The sequence below is a fragment of the Pongo pygmaeus genome, chromosome 1 (genome assembly GCF_028885625.2).
Source record: "Pongo pygmaeus isolate AG05252 chromosome 1, NHGRI_mPonPyg2-v2.0_pri, whole genome shotgun sequence".
Taxonomy (NCBI): Eukaryota; Metazoa; Chordata; class Mammalia; order Primates; family Hominidae; genus Pongo; species Pongo pygmaeus.
The window spans coordinates 138,787,532-138,810,365 of NC_072373.2; the positions used below are offsets into that span (position 1 = coordinate 138,787,532).

Sequence of the window (22,834 nt, forward strand, 5' to 3'; positions counted from 1 at the left end):
ATCTTGCTTCTCCTCCCCTCAGGAAATGTTTGTTAAACATAAAAAAACAGTTGTTTCAGCTGATGAGGGGACCGTTCATTTTTCTGTCTTTTCTTACAGAAGCAGGAAGATTGATGGCTTGGTATTATATTACATTTGAGACAGTGAAGAAATTTTATACAATCAGTGGAAAAGAAACCTTATCAGATCTGGTAAATTAATTTTCACTAGAAAATAAATACATAATGGTATAGTATAAAATAATATTTGAGAAACAACTAATTTGTGTATCTCATATAATTTAAGAATGGATGAGCAGAAAAGAAAGCATTTCTAAGATAGATCCTCTGGTATAATTCTGATCATGAGATATGGAATAGTCTTTCTTAGAATATATTATATTTTCTGTTTTAACTCTTATCAGAGCTAAGAAAACTTATATACAAAACTAAAATAGGTATGGTAACTACTTTACAACTTAGGTGATAATGCTAATTACCTTGGTAGTGGCTACACAGTGTAATAATATGTAAGAAAGATTCCAAGATGATGTGGTGTGATAGGAAAGTCTGCCATGAGTGAAGGACAGTAAGTTGCATGCAGCATGTATGCCACATACTTGCAACCCTTCCCTAAATATTTTGGGTCAGAATAGTGAGAACAATGGAAATAGAATAGTATTGGTGATGACCCAGATAAAAGAACTGATTGTAGAAAAAATAGGAATAATAACAGGTTATGCTAAAATATCAACAATGGGGCAACTTTGCAGCTGCAGCAGTGAACAGAACCATAGGCATGTCATTGGTATTTGGTAACTGCATTGGTCCTTTCTCCCTTTACTCAGGACATGAATATGAAACAATATTTATAAAAGAAAATATTTACTCTCAAATTGAAGCCATTCATTTTTACTTAAAATATCTAATTTGATTACTGTGGTAAGATTATTATAGTAAAAATTGCACAGTAGAATTCCAGTTATGATTTTGAGGAGTCACATAAACAACAATTGATGAAAAATAGAAGGTTTGTATTTTTGTGTAAACATTATTCTTAACTAAGGAGAAGTCAAGAGTCGAAAACACGCACTGTTAACATTAACTCATCTGATCTTGAGTTTAGCAAGTGTGTAAGAAAATTAAAACAAGTGTTAGTTCCATTTTAGATATGTGGGAAACCAAAGCACAGAGACTGCTTTGTTTGTCATCTGGCAGAAGTAGGCTCTAGAATCCAAATTTCCTAATATCTAAAACATTCTTTCTATGAGTAAATTATCCTCAATTGAGATAATGATTTGCAAACTATAGAACAGTAGAATAGTAGTAGTAGGAGGAGGAGGAGGAGGAGGAGGAGTAACAACAATAGTGTTTATTGAGGACTTATTTATTACTATGTGATAGGCACTGGGCTAGATATTTTAAATTCTATCTTGTTAATCTTTAAAGTCTTATTGGTATAGTCCTGGTGTCTAATGCAGTGTCCGATATATAATAGGAGTTTGTAAGCGTTTGTTAGTGAATGAATGAATCCTTAAAGAAGCAAAATGTATAAAGCAGGTTTTTAACTCTGTTATGTTCATTGATAAAACTGTGATGGTTTAAGGCAGTATGAAAAATAAATAAATTTGGAGAAAGGATGAGAGGAAATAAACAAAAAATAGACTTCATTAAATGGACAACTACTGAAATGTTATAGGTTACATTGATAGCTGGCTGCAAGGAGTTTCTAGATATACAGTTAAGGATAAATGAAAAGAAAACACTGAATACTTTGAACAAAGATCCAAATCGGATAACTATCAGGTACAGAAATTACATATGTTTTAAATAATTTTAAGAGGTTTTATTTAATTAAAATAAATAATAATAAATGTTTTGCCATGTGATTTTATTTACAGATTTCCAATGGAAGGAAGAATTAAAACAAGAGAAATGAAAGTAAATTGGTAAAGATGATTCATACTTATGAAAGTTTTCTTTTTTTGGTTTTAAAACATTTTAAATTTGTTTTTCTTAATACAGACAAGATTACATAAAAATGAGTCAGAATGTGGATGTGAAATTAATTTCTTAGAACTCTCAGACTTTAAAATTGATGATTTGTGAATGCTTTTTCTTAGCAAACATTTGTTCAGAGTGTATTCTGTTGAGGCAAGGTGGACGGTTGAATGAAGACATGCTTCTTATGCTTCTCATTGTCAGGAGCTTTCAAGTTAGCTTGAATGAGAGTAGTACATTTAAAAATAATGGACAGTATGAAAATCTGTGTAATAAGTGTTTACTGAATGGTAGTGGCATTCTGGGAGAGACACAGAGTAAAAGCAAAATCATGAGTAAAGGAGTGTATATGTGACAGTGGATGACTGTTCTGCCAAAAATGGGGAGTTTGTACAGAGACTAGTAATTGAAAGAGTAAATTAAGGTTACACTGTAACTTGTGACTTTTAGCAGTTTGCAATCACAAATGCAATGATACTGTTTTCTGCTATACTGAGTGCTTGGCTTTCTGAGTATGTAGGTCTTAGTGTTATGTAATTTAAGGTGAAATGATCTTTCTCAGTGTAGCTCAATAAAACCAATTAGCCAAAGAATTTCTTTTTCCTCCATAGCTAGAGGAGGCCATTCTTTCTTTGGGATTCTTCCTGACATCTCATTAAATTTTATCTTCCAAATACCTGTAAGTCTATAAGACAGTCTTCTCATTGTTGTTTACAACTCATCAGGCAGATTTGTAGCTTGTACCACAGAAGTTAATGTTTCTTTTCTTAGCTGTACTTCTATATTCAAATATTTATTTCTATAAATTCATATATCCTTAGAGATCATAGTAAACTTAAGAGATCATATAGCCCAATCCTCTCATTTTACAAATGACATAAATGATGCCCAGATAAGTTATGACTTTGCCAAGGTTATGTTGCTATCTAGAACTCTTGATTTTCTCATTTTTTCCCCCAGTATACTGTGTTGCATAAATTATTGAGTCAAATTAAATCAAGTATTTTTCCACATTCATTTTCTTGGGAACACTTTATTTGCACTTTCAGTGCTTCCATTAACTTTGCCTTAAATTGGGTAGTATATTCTTTTGATTGAAGCTGTCAGATTTTAAAGTTAATTATTATACTTTATAATTGTTTTTATACATATCATAATTTAGATTCCCATTATCATTTCCCGCCTTTGTGCATCTCATTTAAGCATAACCAAGAAGAGAGAATGTGTGTATGTGTGGGATGGAGGGGTCTTAATCCAAAATTTATAGTCTTTTGGTAGGTGATGATGGCTAATGGTTACCTTTTTCATGGCTTTGTCATATCCCTGTTACTTTGCTGAACTTCAAATCTGTTCTTCTCCAAGTAGATGTTAATCCCCTTAGTTTTGGGATTTTATCCTTCAAGTTTCTGGTTTCTGCCCTTTTTATTATTTTTATTTATTTATTTATTTTGAGACAGAGTGTCGCACTGTGGCCCAGGCTCAAGTACAATGGCATGATCTCGGCTCACTGCAACCTCTGCCTCCCGGGCTCAAGCGATTCTCCTGCCTCAGCCTCCGGAGTAGCTGCGATTACAGGAGCACACCATTACACCTGGCTAATTTTTGTATTTTTAGTAGAGATGGGGTTTCACCATGTTGGCCAGTCTGGTCCCAAACTCCTGACCTCAAAAGTGATCCACCTGCCTCGGCCTCCCAGAGTGCTGGGATTACAGGCGTGAGCCAGCGTGCCTGGCTCTACCCTTTTAATTTAAGGCTATTTTTAAATTCTTCCTAGCTTTAATTCCTAGGTCTTCCCTCTTCAGCACTAGCTCTGTTTTCTTTAACTGGTATTTTTCAGTGAACTGACAGGGTATGATGTGGAGCCACCATACGAAGCCCTGGACTTCCCAACTCTGGATTCCCCTTTTACACACAAGAATAAACTGTTTGTGTGTAAACTGATATGGTCTGGTCATGAACGTAATTCTAACCGAATCAATAGTTTATCTCATTTAATTCTTTTACTAACCCTGGGTTAGCCATAACTACTATGTAACTCTGCCCCTGTTAGTTGAGGTGGTAGAGGTGCCACCTCACCTGAGGCTGTGGCACTTCTGTTTTTACTGAGGACAAGCTCAGGGGTAAGATCACAGGACATCACTGCTTGCCTTACCTGGTGCAGAGAAACAGAGAGCCCTGCCATGGTTCTGTACCTACTAGCTTAAATCCCTGTCCTTCCTCCTATCCCTGTTTTATTACTGCTTCTTGAAATAAGATTTCTGACAGGGAAGTATGATGTTGAAAAGTGTCCTATTTATTATTAGAAATATTGCTTTTTAATATAAATAAATATTACTTCAAAAGTCTTATTTTTACTCCAGCAATTTCTTACTCCACATTTGTGCATCCCTAGGTAGCTTAACAAGGAGTTTTATTTACCCAGCATTTAAAAGCACCCCATTTACATTTTTCCATCAGTTCCTTCTTTGATAGTATACTGTGTATCTTTGTAACTATTTCTTAATAGATGATATAAAATAATTTTCAGAAGCATATACCATAGCCAAAAAAAGTGAATAGTTTAAATTTCAGCTGTATACATCCATTCCAGGAAGTGAGTTGATTACTTCTTTCAATTTTCACGTATCTTCTGCTAAACTAAATCATGAAATATAACTATTCTGCCTTTTTTGTTTGTATAGCTGACTGTTTTGGTCTTATCGAGAGACCTCCTTCTACTGAGAAGTTTAGGAAGACATTTGTTTTTTAAAAGAGATCCCCTTAAGACAGTAATAATAAGAACAGTAATTTTAGTTAGAACCATCAGTGATTTGCATATCAATGCCTGATTAGGTAAGTTTATGGGCAAAACAGGTAGCAAAGAACCCGGGATATAGTAGGCACATAGGCACTAGTGTCTTTTTTCCCGTTATACAACTAACACCTCAAATTTAGTAGCCAAGCAGCTGCTAGTTTTGAATAACCAGCTAATATGCTACTGACCTTCATACACTGAACAGAATTATCAGCACCTAATACTATGCCTGGTACTTAATAAGCATTTAATAAAAGTGTGTTGATTAAACAAATTGTATTATTTTTCTGTAATTCCTTGAAAAGAAATAATAGAGCCAAAAGATAGAACTGTATTGGAGGAGAATATGAAAATAATTTGAGATAGTTGAGATTAAAGTAACAGTCTAAGTGAAAGTCTCCTGTAATTTTTATCAATCTAGAGATTATAATGAAAGTCTGAGAAGAAATGAGATCTTTTAGAGAGAGATTGAGTGAATAAAGTAGAGCAATAAATAAATAAATAAAGACAACTTTGAAAATTTGGGGAAAAAGGAATGAACTTTTATTATTGACCTGCAATAATAATTATGCAAGATAGAGAATCATGTAATATTGCAGAAATTAAGGCAGAGAAAAGTTTTAAGAAGGAATACTTCAGTGAGCGATATCAAATACTGGGAGATAGATAACCCTTAAAAGGGAGTAACAATTTTTTTCTTTCCCCCAGTCTTATTCAGGCTCAACTAGGGTGCATTCCCATACAAGATTTTGCTTTGACACAAGATACCGCAAAGATTTTCAGACATGGCTCCCGAATTACAAGATGTATGTTACAGGATTAGTGGATTTTAAATATTTTTTTCCAATAAACTGGTATATTAGATTTAATACTGGAAACTTTTTTTTTAGGGTTGTCAGATTTTGTAGCTGCTCAAGAAAAGAAGTTTGCTGTACTATTGAATAGTTTGATTTTAGCTAAATGTTTTAGGTGTAAACTTTGGGAAAACTCTCTGCATGTATCCAAACAACTGGAAAAAATTGGTAGGTACTGAATACAGGCAGGCAGTTTGGCCATGTCTGCAATTTATTTTGTATTCACTGTTAGTAAAATTATTCTGTGATGATTACAGACCTTCAAGGAAGATATGTGTTTGTAGGCTTAAATAAGTGCTGTACTTTACTTTTGAAAATCTGATTTTCCTTTGCTCCTGCTTAAAGGATTCCATTTGAAATCAACTGAATGATACATGAGTACATGAAAAACCTAATAAAAATTAATGCTGTCATTTGAAATTTTTTTCTCATACCAAGAGGGAAATTTGGTTACAGTAATTAGGTAACTATGTGATGCCCTCTCTTCCACTTTTATGACTAATATTTTGTTTTGATCTCCATTACAAGGTAGAGTTAGCAGTCCCAGCTATTCCTAATTCATTACAGAAAATTATGTCACTTCTTTATGTCTTAATTTTTTTTTTTTTTTGGTTTTCAATAACAGTAGGGTATTAATACTGATTTTCACAGAGATTCTGTAGACAAAAGATTGTGCCTGATTATTTTGTCTATAGGGACCTTGTGTAGTGTGTGCTGTGAGACTGTAGGGAGTACCATTTACAAAGGATTTTCCTGTTTGGTACCTGTGACCTTGTGACCCTATTCTTTCTTAGATAGCTAGAATTCTATAAAGAGAGTTACTATCTCATCACTGATGCCTTGTTAGTTTTACAATTTTGTATGCATCTTGGGGGTATCAACAAATTAAATAATGGATTTTTAGGGATGTTTTGTTATTTATTTGAACAAAGATTGCCAACTGTTTATGAAGAAGTCCTACCATTTGCATCTGGAAATTTGAAATCAGTGGGGTGGCAGAGGGCTGACTAGGAAGTCATGGGAGCTGGGGTGAAGTGGGGATTGGCTGGTGAAAGTAAGGGGAGAGATGCCTGATGGAAAGGCTCACCTTCTTACAGAAGTCCTGGCAACCAAATACCACATCCATCCCACAAAGGCAAGAGTTCTCAATTGGAAAGGTGGTTCCATACAACATTTAGAAAATTTTGAAATTTGGCTAAGTGATTACTACTAAATTTCATTATACTTGAAAAAGCCAATCTTTCTGGCTTTCTAGAGTATTGTCAATATGGGCATCCGTTGCATTCTGCCCCTTCCAGATTGTTGAAACTAACCTGTTTTCACACACACTCATTACAGCTGAACAGAAAAAAGCAAATATTGCCCAGAAAAAAAAATCATATAATAGAAAAGTGAGAGAATCTAAACAAAAAGTCAAATCCAAGTTGTTATTGGGCATCTTGAAAAAAATAATACATACAAATTGATTTTAATGGTGGCTATAAACTAAAAAGTTAAAAGTCAATAAACATTTTGAGGGGAAATGGAAATGAACATTAAGGAGTTATGAATACTAGAAGCTGAGTCTTAAGAAGAACTAAGAGAAATTCCCAAGAACAAGTAAATATATGAGTAAGGAAATAGGGTCATACCTTCACCAGTAATACATGTAATATGTGTGCCTTAGACAAAGTAGTAATATTTTGGAATTTTAAACTGTTCAGTGTCTTCTATTTGGGGATTTGGATAAATTCATTCATAAGCATATAAGAATTTTAAATTCTGCCTTCTGAAAGTACAAGGAAATAGGAAAGATCCAAAGAAGAAAATGAACTTGATTTTTTGTCGTTGTTTGTTTATTTGTTTTTGAGATGGAGTTTTGCTTTGTTGCCCAGGCTAGAGTACAATGGCACAATCTTGGCTCACCGCAACCTCCGCCTCCCGGGTTCAAGCGATTCTCCTGCCTCAGCCTCCTGAGTAGCTGGAATTACAGGCGTGTGCCACCATGCCCGGCTAATTTTGTATTTTCAGTAGAGACGGGGTTTCTCCATGTTGGTCAGGTTGGTCTCGAACTCCTGACCTCAGGTGATCCGCCCACCTCGGCCTTCTAAAGTGCTGGGATTACAGGCATGAGCCACTGGGCCCAACTGAATTTGATGTATTTAAGGAATAAAATGAAAGCAAGAGTGACTGGAGAGTAGTCAGCAAGAGGAGAGTTAGAGGAAATTAGATTTGAGACAAAGGCTGTAGTCAAGTTATGTAGGTAAGGAAATTTGGCCCCAGTGAGGAAATTGCCACTTCATTCTAAATACAATGGAAAAGCATTGGAAGTTGTAGGCAGTAGAGTAAAATAGTTTGGTTTACATACAGAAACTTAGAACTGTATTTCTAAGACAGAAATGGTCAGAGAGCCATAGCTTCATGAAGCAGTATTCCCTTGCTTCATTCAAGCATGATCCTTGAATCACGTTGCCTTTCTTTCAAGCATGAGTACAAAAATACATGTCTCTTGGTGATTGGACTATGGATGACGTATAGTAAAACTAAACATCCATCATGTGGACCAGAGTTTCTCTTTCTTTTATAAAGCAAATGCATATTTTATTTGTCTGAATAAATATGAATAATTGAATAATGTCACAAACCCAATAATCCAACTGAAAACTTTTTACAAAATCTTTAAGTTAGTTATTTGACTGGATCTTAAAATTTTTTTTTTTACTAATTTAGTTGTTAAATATTTAAATATATGTTTTATTTAAAGTGGATTATTTTTAAGTTGTTGTTTGATTAATTTTCCACAGGTATAACACTGTCAAATGCAATCGTAAATGCTGGTTTGACTTCCTTTAAAAAAATAGAAGAGACAGATGCAAGGGAACTTGAATTGGTATTTATATTCACTTATTCCTAATTCCATCTAAATTCTGAGGCCTACCTTTATTTCTGTTAAAAGTTATTTTCCTTCTCATAGTTATAAGTATTTCAACTTACCAAGGTTTTGGGTGGTAAGCATTATTAAAGCTATTTATTCTAAAAAAATTTTACTAAAAGAATTTCAAGTGTTGTGGTAAGAATACAATGATGTAAATATTTTTAGATTTTAAACAGACATCCCCCCTTTGGAACCCAGATAAAAGAAACTGTGATGTATCTACCAAAATATGAACTTAAAGTGGAACAGGTAAATATTTTCTGTTTCTTAGATATTTTATTGTCTTTTCAGAAATAAAGCTACCCATAAATAGGCTTCAGCTGAGTATGAGAAGTAAGATTATTTTTAACACTTTTTATACTTGTCCTTTTTTAAAGATTACAAGATATAGTGATACGACGGCAGAAATATTAGTGACTGTTACATTAAGAAATTTTGAACAGCTACAAACTAAAAGAACAGCATCGGATTCTCACTCTGTTACCTTAATCATAGGTGATGCAGATAATCAAGTAGTTTATCTGCACAAGATTATGTAAGTGTAAAATTTCTGATGTTTGATCTTATTTCTAAGCATATACTGTAAAAGAAAAATTCTACTGGAAAAAAAAAACAAGATCATTGTGGGATCAACTAAATTACATTTTCCTGACACAATAATGGGATAGTTTCTCTATTTTTCTATTAAAGAAGATATTAACATTGGGTCTGTTGTTTTAAATTGTTATATTTATACTCAAATGAACAAAGTATAAAATCTATCACCATGATCTGAAACAAGTGAGTAGATTACCTCTAGGAAGTCTTTCTTATTTCACTGCTTTTCTCCAGTCATTCATGGCCCTCCTGCTGTTTGGATGCAGTCTTTCTCCTACTGACCTCAAAATATACCTTCTACTTCCAAATTAAAATCTAACAAATTACTATAGCTCCATTGCAGGATCCAAGCAAACAAAGCAAATGTATAGAGGAGGTACCCTCCCTTATATCTAGTTCTGTAGCATGCCATTCTATAATTTTTACTTCAGCATTTTTCCAGGTACTATTATTTTCTCCCAGGATGTCATAGGCAATCTCTAAGGATATCAGTTGCAGCCAAAACTAATATTTTTTAGCACTTAGTAGGTGCCAAATATTGAATTATTTAATATTTGTATGAGATAGGTGCTATCCATATTCTGTAGAGGAGGAAATTGAGACAAAAAGAGTTTAATGAGTTTGATTTATGATTAATCAAACCTTAATCATGGTCATATGGCTAGTTAATAGCAAAGTCTAGATTTGAACCCAATCCAGAGCCTAGACTCCCAACCATATTACTGTACTTGTAAGTTCAGGAATGGCAGTGATTCTGAAATGGGAATCTCCTAATTGCGCCAGTATACTAGAAGATACCTTCCCAAAAAGTCGCGTGCAAGGTTTCTGAAGGGACTGCAGTGACCAGGATATCCCTTTCACTGGTAACTGCTCTCCTGCAGCTAACTATGACCTACTTATAGAGAATATGCTATTGTATAAATCTTTGTTCTCTGTGACTGAGTCTATGACTACATGAGACTAAAATAAGTTCAGTCATAAAAATGGTTTCTGGTTTGTTTGTAATGTTATTAGATACAAACCATTTTATATAAATTTAAAAATACTGTTGAAGTTGTTCTCATAATACATGTAACTTACGTATAGCCAGTTTAAAATGGTAGTGATTTAGGGGCAAGCTCATGTGTTATTGATACAAAGTATATATTCTTATTGGGACTAAAATGAATAAGTGCAACTTGGAAACAGCTGTAATTTAAAAAATTAGGGATCGGATGGGGTGGCTCACACCTGTAATCTCAGCACTTCGAGAGGCTGAGGCAGGAGGATCACTTAAAGCCCAGAGTTTCAGACCAGCCTGGGCAACAAAGTGAGACCCTATTTCTACAAAAATAAATAAATAAATAATCTGAGCATAGTGCCAATGTGCCTGTGGTCCCAGCTACTCAGGAGACCGAGGCAGGAAGACTGCCTGAGCCTAGGAGTTTGTGGCTGCAGTGAGGTATGATTGTACCACTGCACTCCAGCCCAGGCAACAGAGTAAGATTCTGTCTCAAAAAAAAGAAAATTAATTAATTTTAAAAAAATCATGGTCAAGAGTTCCATTGATACTTTATACTCCCTCCTTAAAAGTTGGGGAAAGCAGTTTTCAGTAATTGATTTCAGTTTACTACTAGAGAGTATCTTTCTTAAGAACAATCAGCCCTTCAAGATTAATATGTATTTCATTCAGTGTTTGGGTCACTATTTAAACTATACTATTTTTCAGGGATTCTGTTTTGCTAAAAGCTGGAAGTTGGGCTAAAAAGATTGCTGTGAAGAGAGCTCTTAAATCTGAAGATCTTAGCATAAATCTAATAAGTTCTGAATTTGGTAAGTTAATTGAAGTAATGAAGACATGAATATAAATAATATAATTGCATTTAAAAATTACATCCTTTATGCTGGTACAGAAAAACAGTATAAATGGTATTATACAAAAATAATATATTTAGATAATATGAATAAACTTCAAAGGAAGTTTCATATATTTAGGTATGTAAAAGATAGCATGGACCAGGATGACATAATTAAAAGTTTATCTTTTCATTTATAGATATTTTATTTTCCTAGATAGTTAAATTGCAGTTATTGTTGGAAGATTTTTATTTTTATAATGATACATATATAATTTTTTAGTTGTCATATATTTTAACCTTTCAACATATTTTAACTTTCTGGACTTCTTAGCTCTAAAAGTTATAAAAATATAAGAGAGATAAAAAGAAATAAGTGTTCTCATATGTGGATTTATATGACTTAAATAAACGTTTGTATACTTTTTTTTCATTTTCCAGTGGGGCTTGATATTCAGCAGAAATTTACAGTCTTTTATTTAGAACCCAAGAGGTTTGGAAATCAAATCACTATGCAAAGAAAATCTGAAACACAGATTTCCCATTCTAAACATTCAGACATATCTACAATAGCAGGACCTAATAAAGGTAAATAGCTCTATTAATTCCTATTTTATATTAAAGCAAAGGTATGGCTAGGAAGGAGTATCAGTGTTATAGTACTGCAACACTCAAATTGAGGATACTCTGGAATAAGATATTTAAGCTTCGTAGTAATTTCATTAATAGTATATAGTAGAGATTCTTCAAGTCAGTATTTGTCAAATTGGGGTGATAGTTGGGGGACAAATTTTTTTGTTCATCTTTTGGTGTATGTATTAGTCCGTTTTCATGCTGCTGATAAAGACATACCTGAGACTGGGAAGAAAAAGAGGTTTAATTGGACTTACAATTCCACATGGCTGGGGAGGCCTCAGAATCATGGCAGGAGGTGAATGGCACTTCTTGCATGGTGGTGGCGAGAGAAAAATGAGGAAGAAGCAAAAGCAGAAACCCTGATAAGCCCATCAGATCTCATGAGACTTATTCATTATCACAAGAATAGCACCAAAAATACCAGCCCCCATGATTCGGTTACCTCCCCCTGGGTCCCTCCCACAACACATGGGAATTCTGGGAGATACAATTCAAGTTGAGATTTTGGTGGGGACACAGCCAAACCATATCATTCCACCCCTAGCCCCTCCAAATCTCATGTCTTCACATTTCAAAACCAATCACACCTTCCCAACAGTCCCCCAAAGCCTTAACTCATTTCAGCATTAACCCAAAAGTCCACAGTTCAAAGTCTCATCTGAGACAAGGCAAGTCCCTTCTGCCTATGAGCCTGTAAAATCAAAAGCAAGCTAGTTATTTCCTAGATATAATGGGGGTACAGGTATTGGGTAAATATAGTCATTCCAAATGGGAGAAATTGGCCAAAACAAAGGGCTTACAGGCCCCATGCATGTCTGAAATCCAGTGGAGCAGTCAAATTTTAAAGCTCCAAAATGATCTCCTTTGACTCCAGGTCTCACATCCAGGTCACGTGGATGCAAGAGGTGGGTTCCCATGGTCTTGGGAAGATCCCCCCCTGTGGCTTTGCAGGGCACAGCCTCCCTACTGGCTGCTTTCATGGGTTGGTGTTGAGTGTCTGCAGCTTTTCCAAGTGCACAGTTCAAGCTGTCGGTGGATCTACCATTCGGGGGTCTGGAGGATGGTGGCCCCCTTCTCATAGCTCCACTAGGCAGCACCCCACTAGGGACTCTGTGTGGGGGCTCTGACCCCACATTTCCCTTCTGCACTGCCTTACCAGAGGTTCTCCATGAGGGCTTTGCTCCTGCAGCAAACTTTTGCCTGGGCATCCAGGCATTTCCATACATCTTCTGAAATCCAGGTGGAGGTTCCCAAACCTCGATTCTTGACTTCTGTGTACCCACAGGCTCAATACCACGTGGAAGCTGCCAAGGCTTGGGGCTTCCACAAGCCTTAAAGCCACAGCCCGAGCTGTATGTTGACCCCTTTCAGCCATGGCTGGAGCAGCTGGGACATAGGACACCAAATCCCTAGGCTGCACACAGCACAGGGACCCTGGGCCCAGCCCATGAAAGCACTTTTTCCTCCTGGGCCTCCAGGCCTGTGATAGAAGGGGCTGCCGTAAACATCTGTGACATGGCCTGGAGACATTTTCCCCATGGTCTTGAGGTTTAACATTAGGCTTCTTGCTACTTATGCAAATTTCTGCAGCCAGCATGAATTTCTCCCCAGCAAATGGGTTTTTCTTTTCTATTGCATAGTCAGGCTGCAAATTTTCTGAACTTTTTTTTTTTTTTTTGAGATGGAGTCTCGCTCTGTCGCCCAGGCTGGAGTGCAGTGGCATGATCTCGGCTTGCTGCAACCTCTGCCTCCCGGGTTCAAGCAATTCTCCTCTCTCTGCCACCTGAGTAGCTGGGACTGCAGGCACCCACCAGCATGCCCAGCTAATTTTTGTATTTTTAGTAGAGACAGGGTTTCACCATATTGGTCAGGCTGGTCTCAAACTCCTGACCTCAGGTGATCCACCCACCTTGGCCTCCCAAAGTGCTGGGATAAATTTTATGAACTTTTATGCCCTGTTCCCCTTTTACAACTGAATGCCTTTAAGAGTACCATATCACCTCTTGAATGCTTTGCTGCTTAGAAATTTTTTCCACCCAGATGCCCTAAATCATCTCTCTCAAGTTAAAAGTTCCACAAATCTCTTGGGCAGGGGCAAAATGCCACCAGTCTCTGCTAAAACATAACAAGAGTCACCTTTGCTCCAGTTCCCAACAAGTTCCTCATCTTCATCTGAGACCACCTCAACCTGGACCTTATTGTCCATATTGCTATCAGCATTTTGGGCAAAGCCATTCAACAAGTCTCTAGGAAGTTCCAAACTTTCCTACATTTTCCTGTCTTCCTCTGAGCTCTCCAAACTGTTCCAACCTTTGCCTGTTACCCAGTTTCAAAGTCGCTTCCACATTTTTGGGTATCTTTTCAGCAATGACCCCACTCTACTGGTACCAATTTACTATATTAATCTGTTTTCACACTGCTGATAAAGACATACCTGATACTGGGAAGGAAAAGAGGTTTAATTGGACTTACAGTTTCACATGGCTGGGGAGGCCTCAGAATCATGGTGGGAGTTAAAAGGCATTTCTTACATGGCGGCGGCAAGAGAAAAATGAGGAAGAAGCAAAAGCAGAAACCCTTGATAAACCCATCAGATCTCTTGAGACTTATTCACTATCAGGAGAATAGCAAGGGAAAGACCAGCCTCCATGATTCAATTACCTCCCCCTCAGTCCCTTCCACAACATGTGGGAATTCTGGGAGATACAATTCAAGTTGAGATTTTGGTGGGGACACGGCCAAACCATGTCAGTATACGTTTTTCCTTTTCCATACTTATGCCATTGTTTACAGCCATTGTCAGGGGAGAGCAAGTGATGTACAAGAATCAACAGATTTGTTAAGGCAAATCAGAGTGAAAATGAATTATTATTTTTTATTATGGGAATTTTTCAAACATATACAAAAGTAGATAGAAGTATAAGATGAATTTTCATTTACTCATTATCCACTTTAAACAGTGATCAACTCATGGCTGCTACTGTTCCATCTATATCTCTCTAGTTTTTTTTTCCATCCATATTTTGAAGCAAATTTTAGATATCGTATTATTTCCTCTGTAAATGTTTCATTATATATCTATCTAAATGGTAAAGATTTTTTAAAACTACATTACTTTTACACATAAAAACTAATATCATCCAATATTAAGTCAGGGTTCAAATTGTCTCATAAATATTGTAAATGTATTTTCATCTTCATACCATCTAGATATACCAGATTAACTCATGAGTCCTTTTGAGTATTTCTAGTAGTTTTGACAGCTTCTTTGCTATGCAGAGTAATATGCTGTTCTAGGCTCATCTCATATATCTCTAGCTTCAGTCCCAAACATAATAAACCGTTTGTTCAAGAAGCCTTTTTTTTTTAGTAGTTTTCAGAGATCACAGTCTGTGTCCTAGAGGAGCTCATTCCCATTGAGTGATCATGATCTCTTAGATTTTTTCATACATAGAGTTAAGTATTATGTGATTATTTTTTGTCTTATAAGACATCATGAATTCATACTTATCAAATTCAGAGATGCAGAATTTATCCTTAAACCCAATTATCTATATATGCCTTCTATCATGCTGAGAAACTTGGTGCTCAATGGTTCAAAAATAATAGAGTATCACTAATTTTCTATCCTTTATATACATTACACACACAATAAACAGTCTGAGAATAGCAGCATCAGACTATCACTCTTAATATGATCATTAAAATTTGAGAATTATTTTGCAGGTATTTTTGTTCTTAGACTGTATCTTACTATCTTAGACTGTATCTCAATAGTAAAATTAATATGTTTAAAAATCACTTGGAATAGATCCTCTGTATGTGGCCATGCCACTCTGGATACATATACTTTCATTTGTTTCATTTTATTTTATATTTTTAGGACTAGCTTTCAAAAATTAATTTTGTTTTATAATAATGTAAAACATTTACATGGCTCTGTAACTAAATCTACAAAACAAGCACTAAATATATAAACACTTGCAGCATAGGCAGTCTACCTTACAGCTGTTTCTTATTCAGTTGGTCCTGTTTTCACCCTTTTGACCCCATAAAGGGGAGCAGTTAACAGACACTGGGGAATTTGAGAGCAGCAGTGTGATTAGTCATGCTCTCTGAATAGTATTGGCAATTGTGATAAATAGTAACTGCAGTGAGTAGTGACAGGAAGAGCACATTGAGAACTATTCTGTGAGCTCATGAGCCTTCATCTTCTTCCTTTTGAAGAACACAAAAGAGCTTCCATTTCTGGGTAGGATATAGTTTTGTGGTAGACCAGTGCTTCCACAGCTACAACTATGAAAACCTTCATACCTTATAAAATTATAATTTTTAGGGCATCAGAGATTTGTGGAAGCAATAAGGACTAAAGGAACTAAATTCTTAATAAAAAGGCTAGGTAGACCATGCCCTGTAAAGGGGTTTACATGATCAGCCACTCACCATGTTTGCCTGACAGAGGGAAAGGGAAACCTCTTCTGGTGAAATGTAATCTGGAAACCACAGACACAGTGTCTGTCATATGATAAAAAAATTATGAGGCCCACAAAGAGACAAGACCATATGACTGATAATCAACTGTGTCAAGAAACAAGCCAGACATGGTGACACACACTGGTAGTCCTAGATATTCAGGAGGCTAAGGCAGGAGGATTTCTTCAGCCCAGGAGTTTGAGGCTGTAGTGCACTATGATCATGTCTGTGAATTTACCACTGCCCTCCAGCCTGGGCCACATAGCAAGACCACATCTCTTTAAAAAAAGTATAAAATAATTGCGAATATTTTTAAGAAAATATAGAAAAAATAGGTAAATGCATGAAAAGATGGAAAGTTTTTCCAGGTAATTAAAATCTATACAGGGATTTAAATGGACTTTCTAGAATTGAAAATGCGATATCTGAAGTGAAGAGCTAGTTGGGTAGGTTTAACATTAGATTCAATATAACCAAATATAGGAATTGTGGGCTTTGAGACATATCAGTAGAAAATATCCAAATTGAAGCTCAGAGATAAGAAAATGGAAAGAACACAAAGGAATATAATACTCAAAAAAAGGTCTAACATATGCATAATTAAAGTCCCAGAAGCAGAGTAGAGAGAGAATGGGACAAAATTAACATTCAAAGAGACAATGGCAGAGTCCATTTCAAAATAATAAAAGACATCAACCAACAGATTTAGAATTTTGGTAAACCCAAAACAGGCAAATACAGGGAAAACCACACCAGGACACATTGTAGCAAAACTGCTGAAAATGTTAAAATTAGACACATCATTTATGCATTACCTTCAAAATAACAACAGTGAAACTGACAGCTAACTTCTCAACAATAATAATGGAAAACAGAAGACAATGGAATGTCATATTCAAAATGCTACCAACCTAGGTTTCTGCCCAGTGGAAAATATCCTTCACGATGAAAGTGAAAAAAGAGAGAAGAGAAAGAAAGAGAAAGAAAATAACTAAATAACTTTGTCACTACTAGTATATTTATCAGCCTGAATTAAAATAAATACTAAGGCCAGGCTTAGTGGCTCATGCCTATAATCCCAGCACTTTGGGAGGCCAAGATGGGCAGATCGCTTGAGCCCAGGAGTTCAAGACCAGCCTAGGCAATGTGGTGAAACCCTGTCTCTACAAAAAAATAAAAAAAATTAGCGAGTGTGGTGATGTGCACCAGTGGTCCAGCTACTTGGGAGACTGAGGTGGGAGGATCATTTGACCCTGGGAAGTTGAGGCTGCGGTGAGCTGAGATCACACTACTGCACTCCAGCCTGGGTAACAGAGCGAGACCTTGTCTCAAAATAAAAAATAAAATAAAATAAATACTAACGGGATTTCCTTAGAGGAAAATGATCACAGATGAAAACATGGACATGCTGGGGGGAATGAAGAAGAGTAGAAAGGATAACTCTATGACTAAATATAAGTAGACTATGTAAAACAATAATTGAAATGACTTACAGAGTTTACAATATATGTGAAAATAAAATGCAAAGCAAAAAAATACAAGCTTGCATCTCAAGAGTATACCATATCAAACATAATAATGTAACAAGAGAAAAACAGAGATCAACGATACATAGGATGTAAATATACAACAGAGAAAAATCAACAAAGCTGAGATTTGGTTCTTAGAAAAGATAAATAAAATTAAGAACCCTCTATGAATGAAGACTGATCAAGAGAAAAAGAAAACACAAGTAACAATATCAAGAATGAAGAAGAGGATATTACACTGTATATCAAAAAGTTACTGAAGATATTCAAAGGCACAAAAACAAGATATTAACAATTTTATAATGATAAATTTGACATAGTTTGGATTAAAATGAGAATATTGAGAAGCAAAGCTTACCAAAAACTGACAGAAGAAAATAAAATCTGAGTAGTCTGATACTAGTAATGAAATTGAAGCAATTGTTAGTAAAAAATTTTCCACAAAGAAAACTTGAGGCATGGATGACTTCACTGTTAATTTTTCTTAATAAAGAAGAAATAATATCAAACCTAAACTTTTCCAGAGAATAGACAAAAAGAGAATATTTTCTAATGTTTTGTTTTTTTAATGAGGCCAGTGTGTCAAAACCTGACAAGGACATTAAAAAGAAACGGAAATTATTTAGCAACATATCTCATGAACATAGATCCAAAAGTCTTAATGAAATATTCACAAGCTGAATTCGGCCATATTTTTTAAAAGTACAATTAAGTATGGTTTATTGCATGTATGCAAGAGAGGCTTACCATTCAAAAGTAGATCAATATAATTCACTATGTTAACAGAGAAAAAGGAGAAAACGATTTGATCCTCTTGATAGGTGTCAAAAAAGTTTGACAAAATTCAGTACTCATTTATGATTTAGAAAAAACTCTTAGCAGACTAGAAATAGAAGGGAACTTCTTTTGTTTTGTTTTGTTTTTGTTTTTGAGACACAGTTTCACTCTTGTTGCCCAGGCTAGAGTGCAGTGGTGCAATCTCGGCTCACCATAACCTCCACCTCCCAGGTTCAGGCTATTCTCCTGCTTCAGCCTCCCAAGTGCTGGGATTACAGGCATGCACCACCACGCCCAGCTAATTTTGTATTTTTAGTAGAGACGGGATTTCTCCATGTTGGTCAGGCTGGTCTTGAACTCCCAACCTCAGGTAATTTGCCTGCCTTGGACTCCCAAAGTGCTGGGATTACAGGGTGAGCCACCGCGCCTAGCCTGGAACTTCTTAAATATAAAGAATATCTACAAAAACTATAGCAAATGTCATACGCGATAGTAAAATATTAAACACTTTCCTATTGAGTTGGAGAACGTTACAAGAATGCTCTGTGTTATTTCTATTCAACATTGTGCTGGAAGTCTTAGTAATACAGTAATACTTGAAAAAAGCAAAAAGGGGGCTGGGTGCAGTGGCTCATACCTATAATCCCAGAACTTTGGGAGGCCGAGGTAGGAGAATCACTTGAGTCCAGGAGTTCAAGACAAGCCTGGGCAACAGTGTGAAATTCCATCTTTACAAAAATAGGAAAAAGTAGCCAGGTGTGGTGGTGCTTGCTCCAGCTCCTCTGGAGGCTGAAATGGGAAGATCACTTGAGTCCAGGTGTTCGAAGTTACAGTGAGCTATGATTACACCACTCCACTCCAGCCTGGGCAACAGAGTGAGACCTTGTCTCAAAAAAAAGAAAAAAAAAAAAGGAATAAATAAATTGTCATTATTTCTAAGCAACATGATTATTTATAGAGAAAATCCAAAAGACTCTATAGACATGCTGTTGGAATTAATATGTTTAGAAATATCACTGAATGCAGTCAATATAAAAAACAATTGTACAATAGCATCAAAAAGAATAAAATACTTAGGAATAAATTGAACAAAAAAGCATAAGAAATGAACACTGAAAACTACAAAACACCATTGAAATAAATTAAAGAAGTTCTAAATAAATTAAAAAATATTTTATGTTCATGGATTGAAAGTCAATAGTTAAGATGGCAGCACTTCTCATATTAATTCATAAATTCAACAAAGTCTGTATCAAAATCCTAGCTGTATTTTTTTGCAGAAATTCACAGGCTGATCCTAAAATTCACGTGGAAATACAAGGGACCCAGAATAGCTAAGCCAACCTTGAAAAGAAAAAGAAGGAAGGTAGAGGACTCACAATTCTTGGTTTCAAAACTTGTTACAAAGCTGCAGTAATTAAGACAAGGTGGTGCTGTCATAATAGTAGACATAAAGATCAATGGAATACAACTGAGAGTATAGAAATAAACCTTTACCTCTCTGCCAGTTGATTTTTGACAAGGATGCCAAAACAATTTGATGGTAAAAGAATTTGAAAATAATTTTTCAAGAAATAGGGCTGGGCAACTGCATAGACACATGCAAAAGGATGAATTTGGACTCCTACTTCATACCATATACAAAAATTAACTCAAAATGAATCAAAGACCTAAAGGTAAAAGTTAAAACTATAAAACTCGCCAGGTGCAGTGGCTAACACCAGTAATCCCAGCACTTTGGGAGGCTGAGGTGGGTGGATCACCTGAGGTCAAGAGTTCAAGACCAGCCTGGCCAACATACTGAAACCCTGTCCCTATTAAAAATACAAAAAAAAAAAAAAAATTAGCTGGCTGTGGTGATGGGCCCCTGTAATCCCAGCTACTCAGGAGGCTGAGGCAAGAGAATCGCTTGAACCCAGGAGGCGGAAGTTGCAGTGAGCCAAGATCACTCCATTGCACTCCAGCCTGGGCGACAAGAGCGAAACTCTGTCTCAAAAACAAACAAGCAAACAAAAACCTATAAAACTCTTAAAAGAAAACATAGGTGTATATCTTCATTTATTACCTTGTACAAGGCAACAGTTTCTTAGGTATGACATGTAAAGCTCAAGCAACCAAAGAAAAAATAGATGAATTGGACTTAATCAAGATTAAAAACTTTTGTACTTCAGAGGACACTATTCAGAAAGTGAAATGACAACACACAGAATGGGAGAAAATAGTTGCAAATCATATATATCTGATAACTAACTAGTACTGAGTATATATAAAGAAATCTTACACTTCAACAGTAAAAAGACAAATAGCCCAATTAAAACTAGTCGAGGGGCCAGGCACAGTGGCTCACATCTATAATCCCAACACTTTGGGAGGCCGAGGTGGGTAGATCACTTGAGGTCAGGAGTTCAAGACCACCCTGGCCAATATGGTGAAACCCCATCTCTACTAAAAATACAAAAATTAGCCAGGCGTGTTGGTGCGTGCCTGTAATCCCACCTACTCAGGATTGAGTGGAAGGTGAGGTGGAAGAATTGCTTGAACTCAGGAGGTAGAGGTTGCAGTGAGCCGAGATCATGCCGCTGCACTCCAACCTGGGTGACAGAGTGAGACTTTGTCTCAAAAATAAAATAAAATAAAAATAAAACTAGTCAAGGGATCTGCATAGACATTTTCCAAAGAAGTCATACAAATGGTCAACACACATATGAAAAGATGCTCTACATTGTTAGTCAATGCAGAAATGCAAATCAAAACCACAGTAAGATACCACTTCCCACTCAATAGGATGGCTTTAGTCAAAATGATGGACAATAACATGTGTTGATAAGGATATGGAGAAACTGGAACCCTCATACACTGCTAGTGGGAATGTAAAATTATGCACTGCTTTGAAAAACAGTTGGTAGTTCCTCAAGAAATTTAACATAGAATTAACATATGATCCAGCAATTGTACTCCTAGGTGTATATCCAAAAGAATTGAAAACGTATTCATACAAAAACTTAGACATGAATGTATATAACTGCATTATTTATAATAGCCCAAACTGGAAACAACCCAAATATCTATCAGCTGATGAATAGATAAGCAAAATGTGGTATATCCATACAATGGAATATTATCCCACCAAAAAGAAAAACTACTGATGCATGCTACAGCACGATGAGCCTTGAAAACATGCTAGATAGAAGCTAGTCACAGAAGACCAGATATTGTATGATTCAATTTATATGAAGTGTCTAGAACAGGTAAATCTATAGAGACAGAAAGTAGATTAGTGGTTGTCAGGGGTTGAGGGCAGGAATAAATGAGGAATGACTAATAATATAGTTATGTGGTGGGTTTTTTGTATGTATGGTGATGACAGTGTTCTGGAATTATATGATGACTGTTGCACAACCTTGGGAATATACTAAAAACCAACTGAATTCTACAATTTAAAAATGTGAATGGTATGGTATGAATTATAATTTAATTCAGAAATTTAAAAGTCCATTGTATTCCTGTATACCAGCAAAAAGGAGAAATTATAATTTTATTTTATTTTATTTTATTTTTTTAAAATATACTTTAAGTTTTAGGATACATGTGCACAACATGCAGGTTTGTTACATATGTATACATGTGCCATGTTGGTGTGCTGCACCCATTAACTCATCATTTAACATTAGGTATATCTCCTAATGCTATCCCTTCCCCCTCCCAACACCCCACAACAGGCCCCGGTGTGTGATGTTCCACTTCCTGTGTCCATGTGTTCTCATTGTTCAATTCCCACCTATGAGTAAGAACATGAAGTGTTTGGTTTTTTGTCCTTGCGATAGTTTGCTGAGAATGATAGTTTCCAGGTTCATCCATGTCCCTACAAAGGACATGAACTCATCATGTTTTATGGCTGCATAGTATTCCATGGTGTATATGTGCCACATTGTCTTAATCCAGTCTATCATTGTTGGACATTTGGGTTGGTTCCAAGTCTTTGCTATTGTGAATAGTGCCGCAGTAAACATACGTGTGCATGTGTCTTTATAGCAGCATGTTTTATAATCCTTTGGATATATATACCCAATAATGGGATTGTTGGGTCAAATGGTATTTCTAGTTCTAGATCCCTGAGGAATCGCCACACTGACTTCCACAATGGTTGAACTAGTTTACAGTCCCACCAACAGTGTAAAAGTGTTCCTATTTCTCCACATCCTCTCCAGCACCTGTTGTTTCCTGACTTTTTAATGATCGCCATTCTAACTGGTGTGAGATGGTATCTCATTGTGGTTTTGATTTGCATTTCTCTGATGGCCAGGGATGATGAGCATTTTTTCATGTGTCTTTTGGCTGCATAAATGTCTTCTTTTGAGAAGTGTCTGTTCATATCCTTCACCCACTTTTTGATGGGGTTGTTTGTTTTTTTCTTGTAAATTTGTTTGAGTTCATTGTAGATTCTGG

The 22,834-nt window shown here is 35.9% G+C and overlaps 1 protein-coding gene across 2 annotated transcripts in view; it reads left to right on the forward strand.

Moving 5' to 3' along the window:
• Positions 1-22,834, forward strand: part of HFM1 (helicase for meiosis 1) — a 143,340-nt gene that overhangs the window by 85,836 nt on the left and 34,670 nt on the right. For both annotated transcript variants that reach the window (XM_054484800.2, XM_063652809.1), the window contains 10 exons: positions 100-191; positions 1,678-1,784; positions 1,880-1,927; positions 5,482-5,579; positions 5,664-5,795; positions 8,411-8,496; positions 8,707-8,790; positions 8,919-9,076; positions 10,847-10,950; positions 11,415-11,561. In XM_054484800.2, coding sequence (XP_054340775.1) covers positions 100-191; positions 1,678-1,784; positions 1,880-1,927; positions 5,482-5,579; positions 5,664-5,795; positions 8,411-8,496; positions 8,707-8,790; positions 8,919-9,076; positions 10,847-10,950; positions 11,415-11,561 — 1,056 coding nt within the window. The remainder of the gene's footprint in view (positions 1-99; positions 192-1,677; positions 1,785-1,879; positions 1,928-5,481; positions 5,580-5,663; positions 5,796-8,410; positions 8,497-8,706; positions 8,791-8,918; positions 9,077-10,846; positions 10,951-11,414; positions 11,562-22,834) is intronic.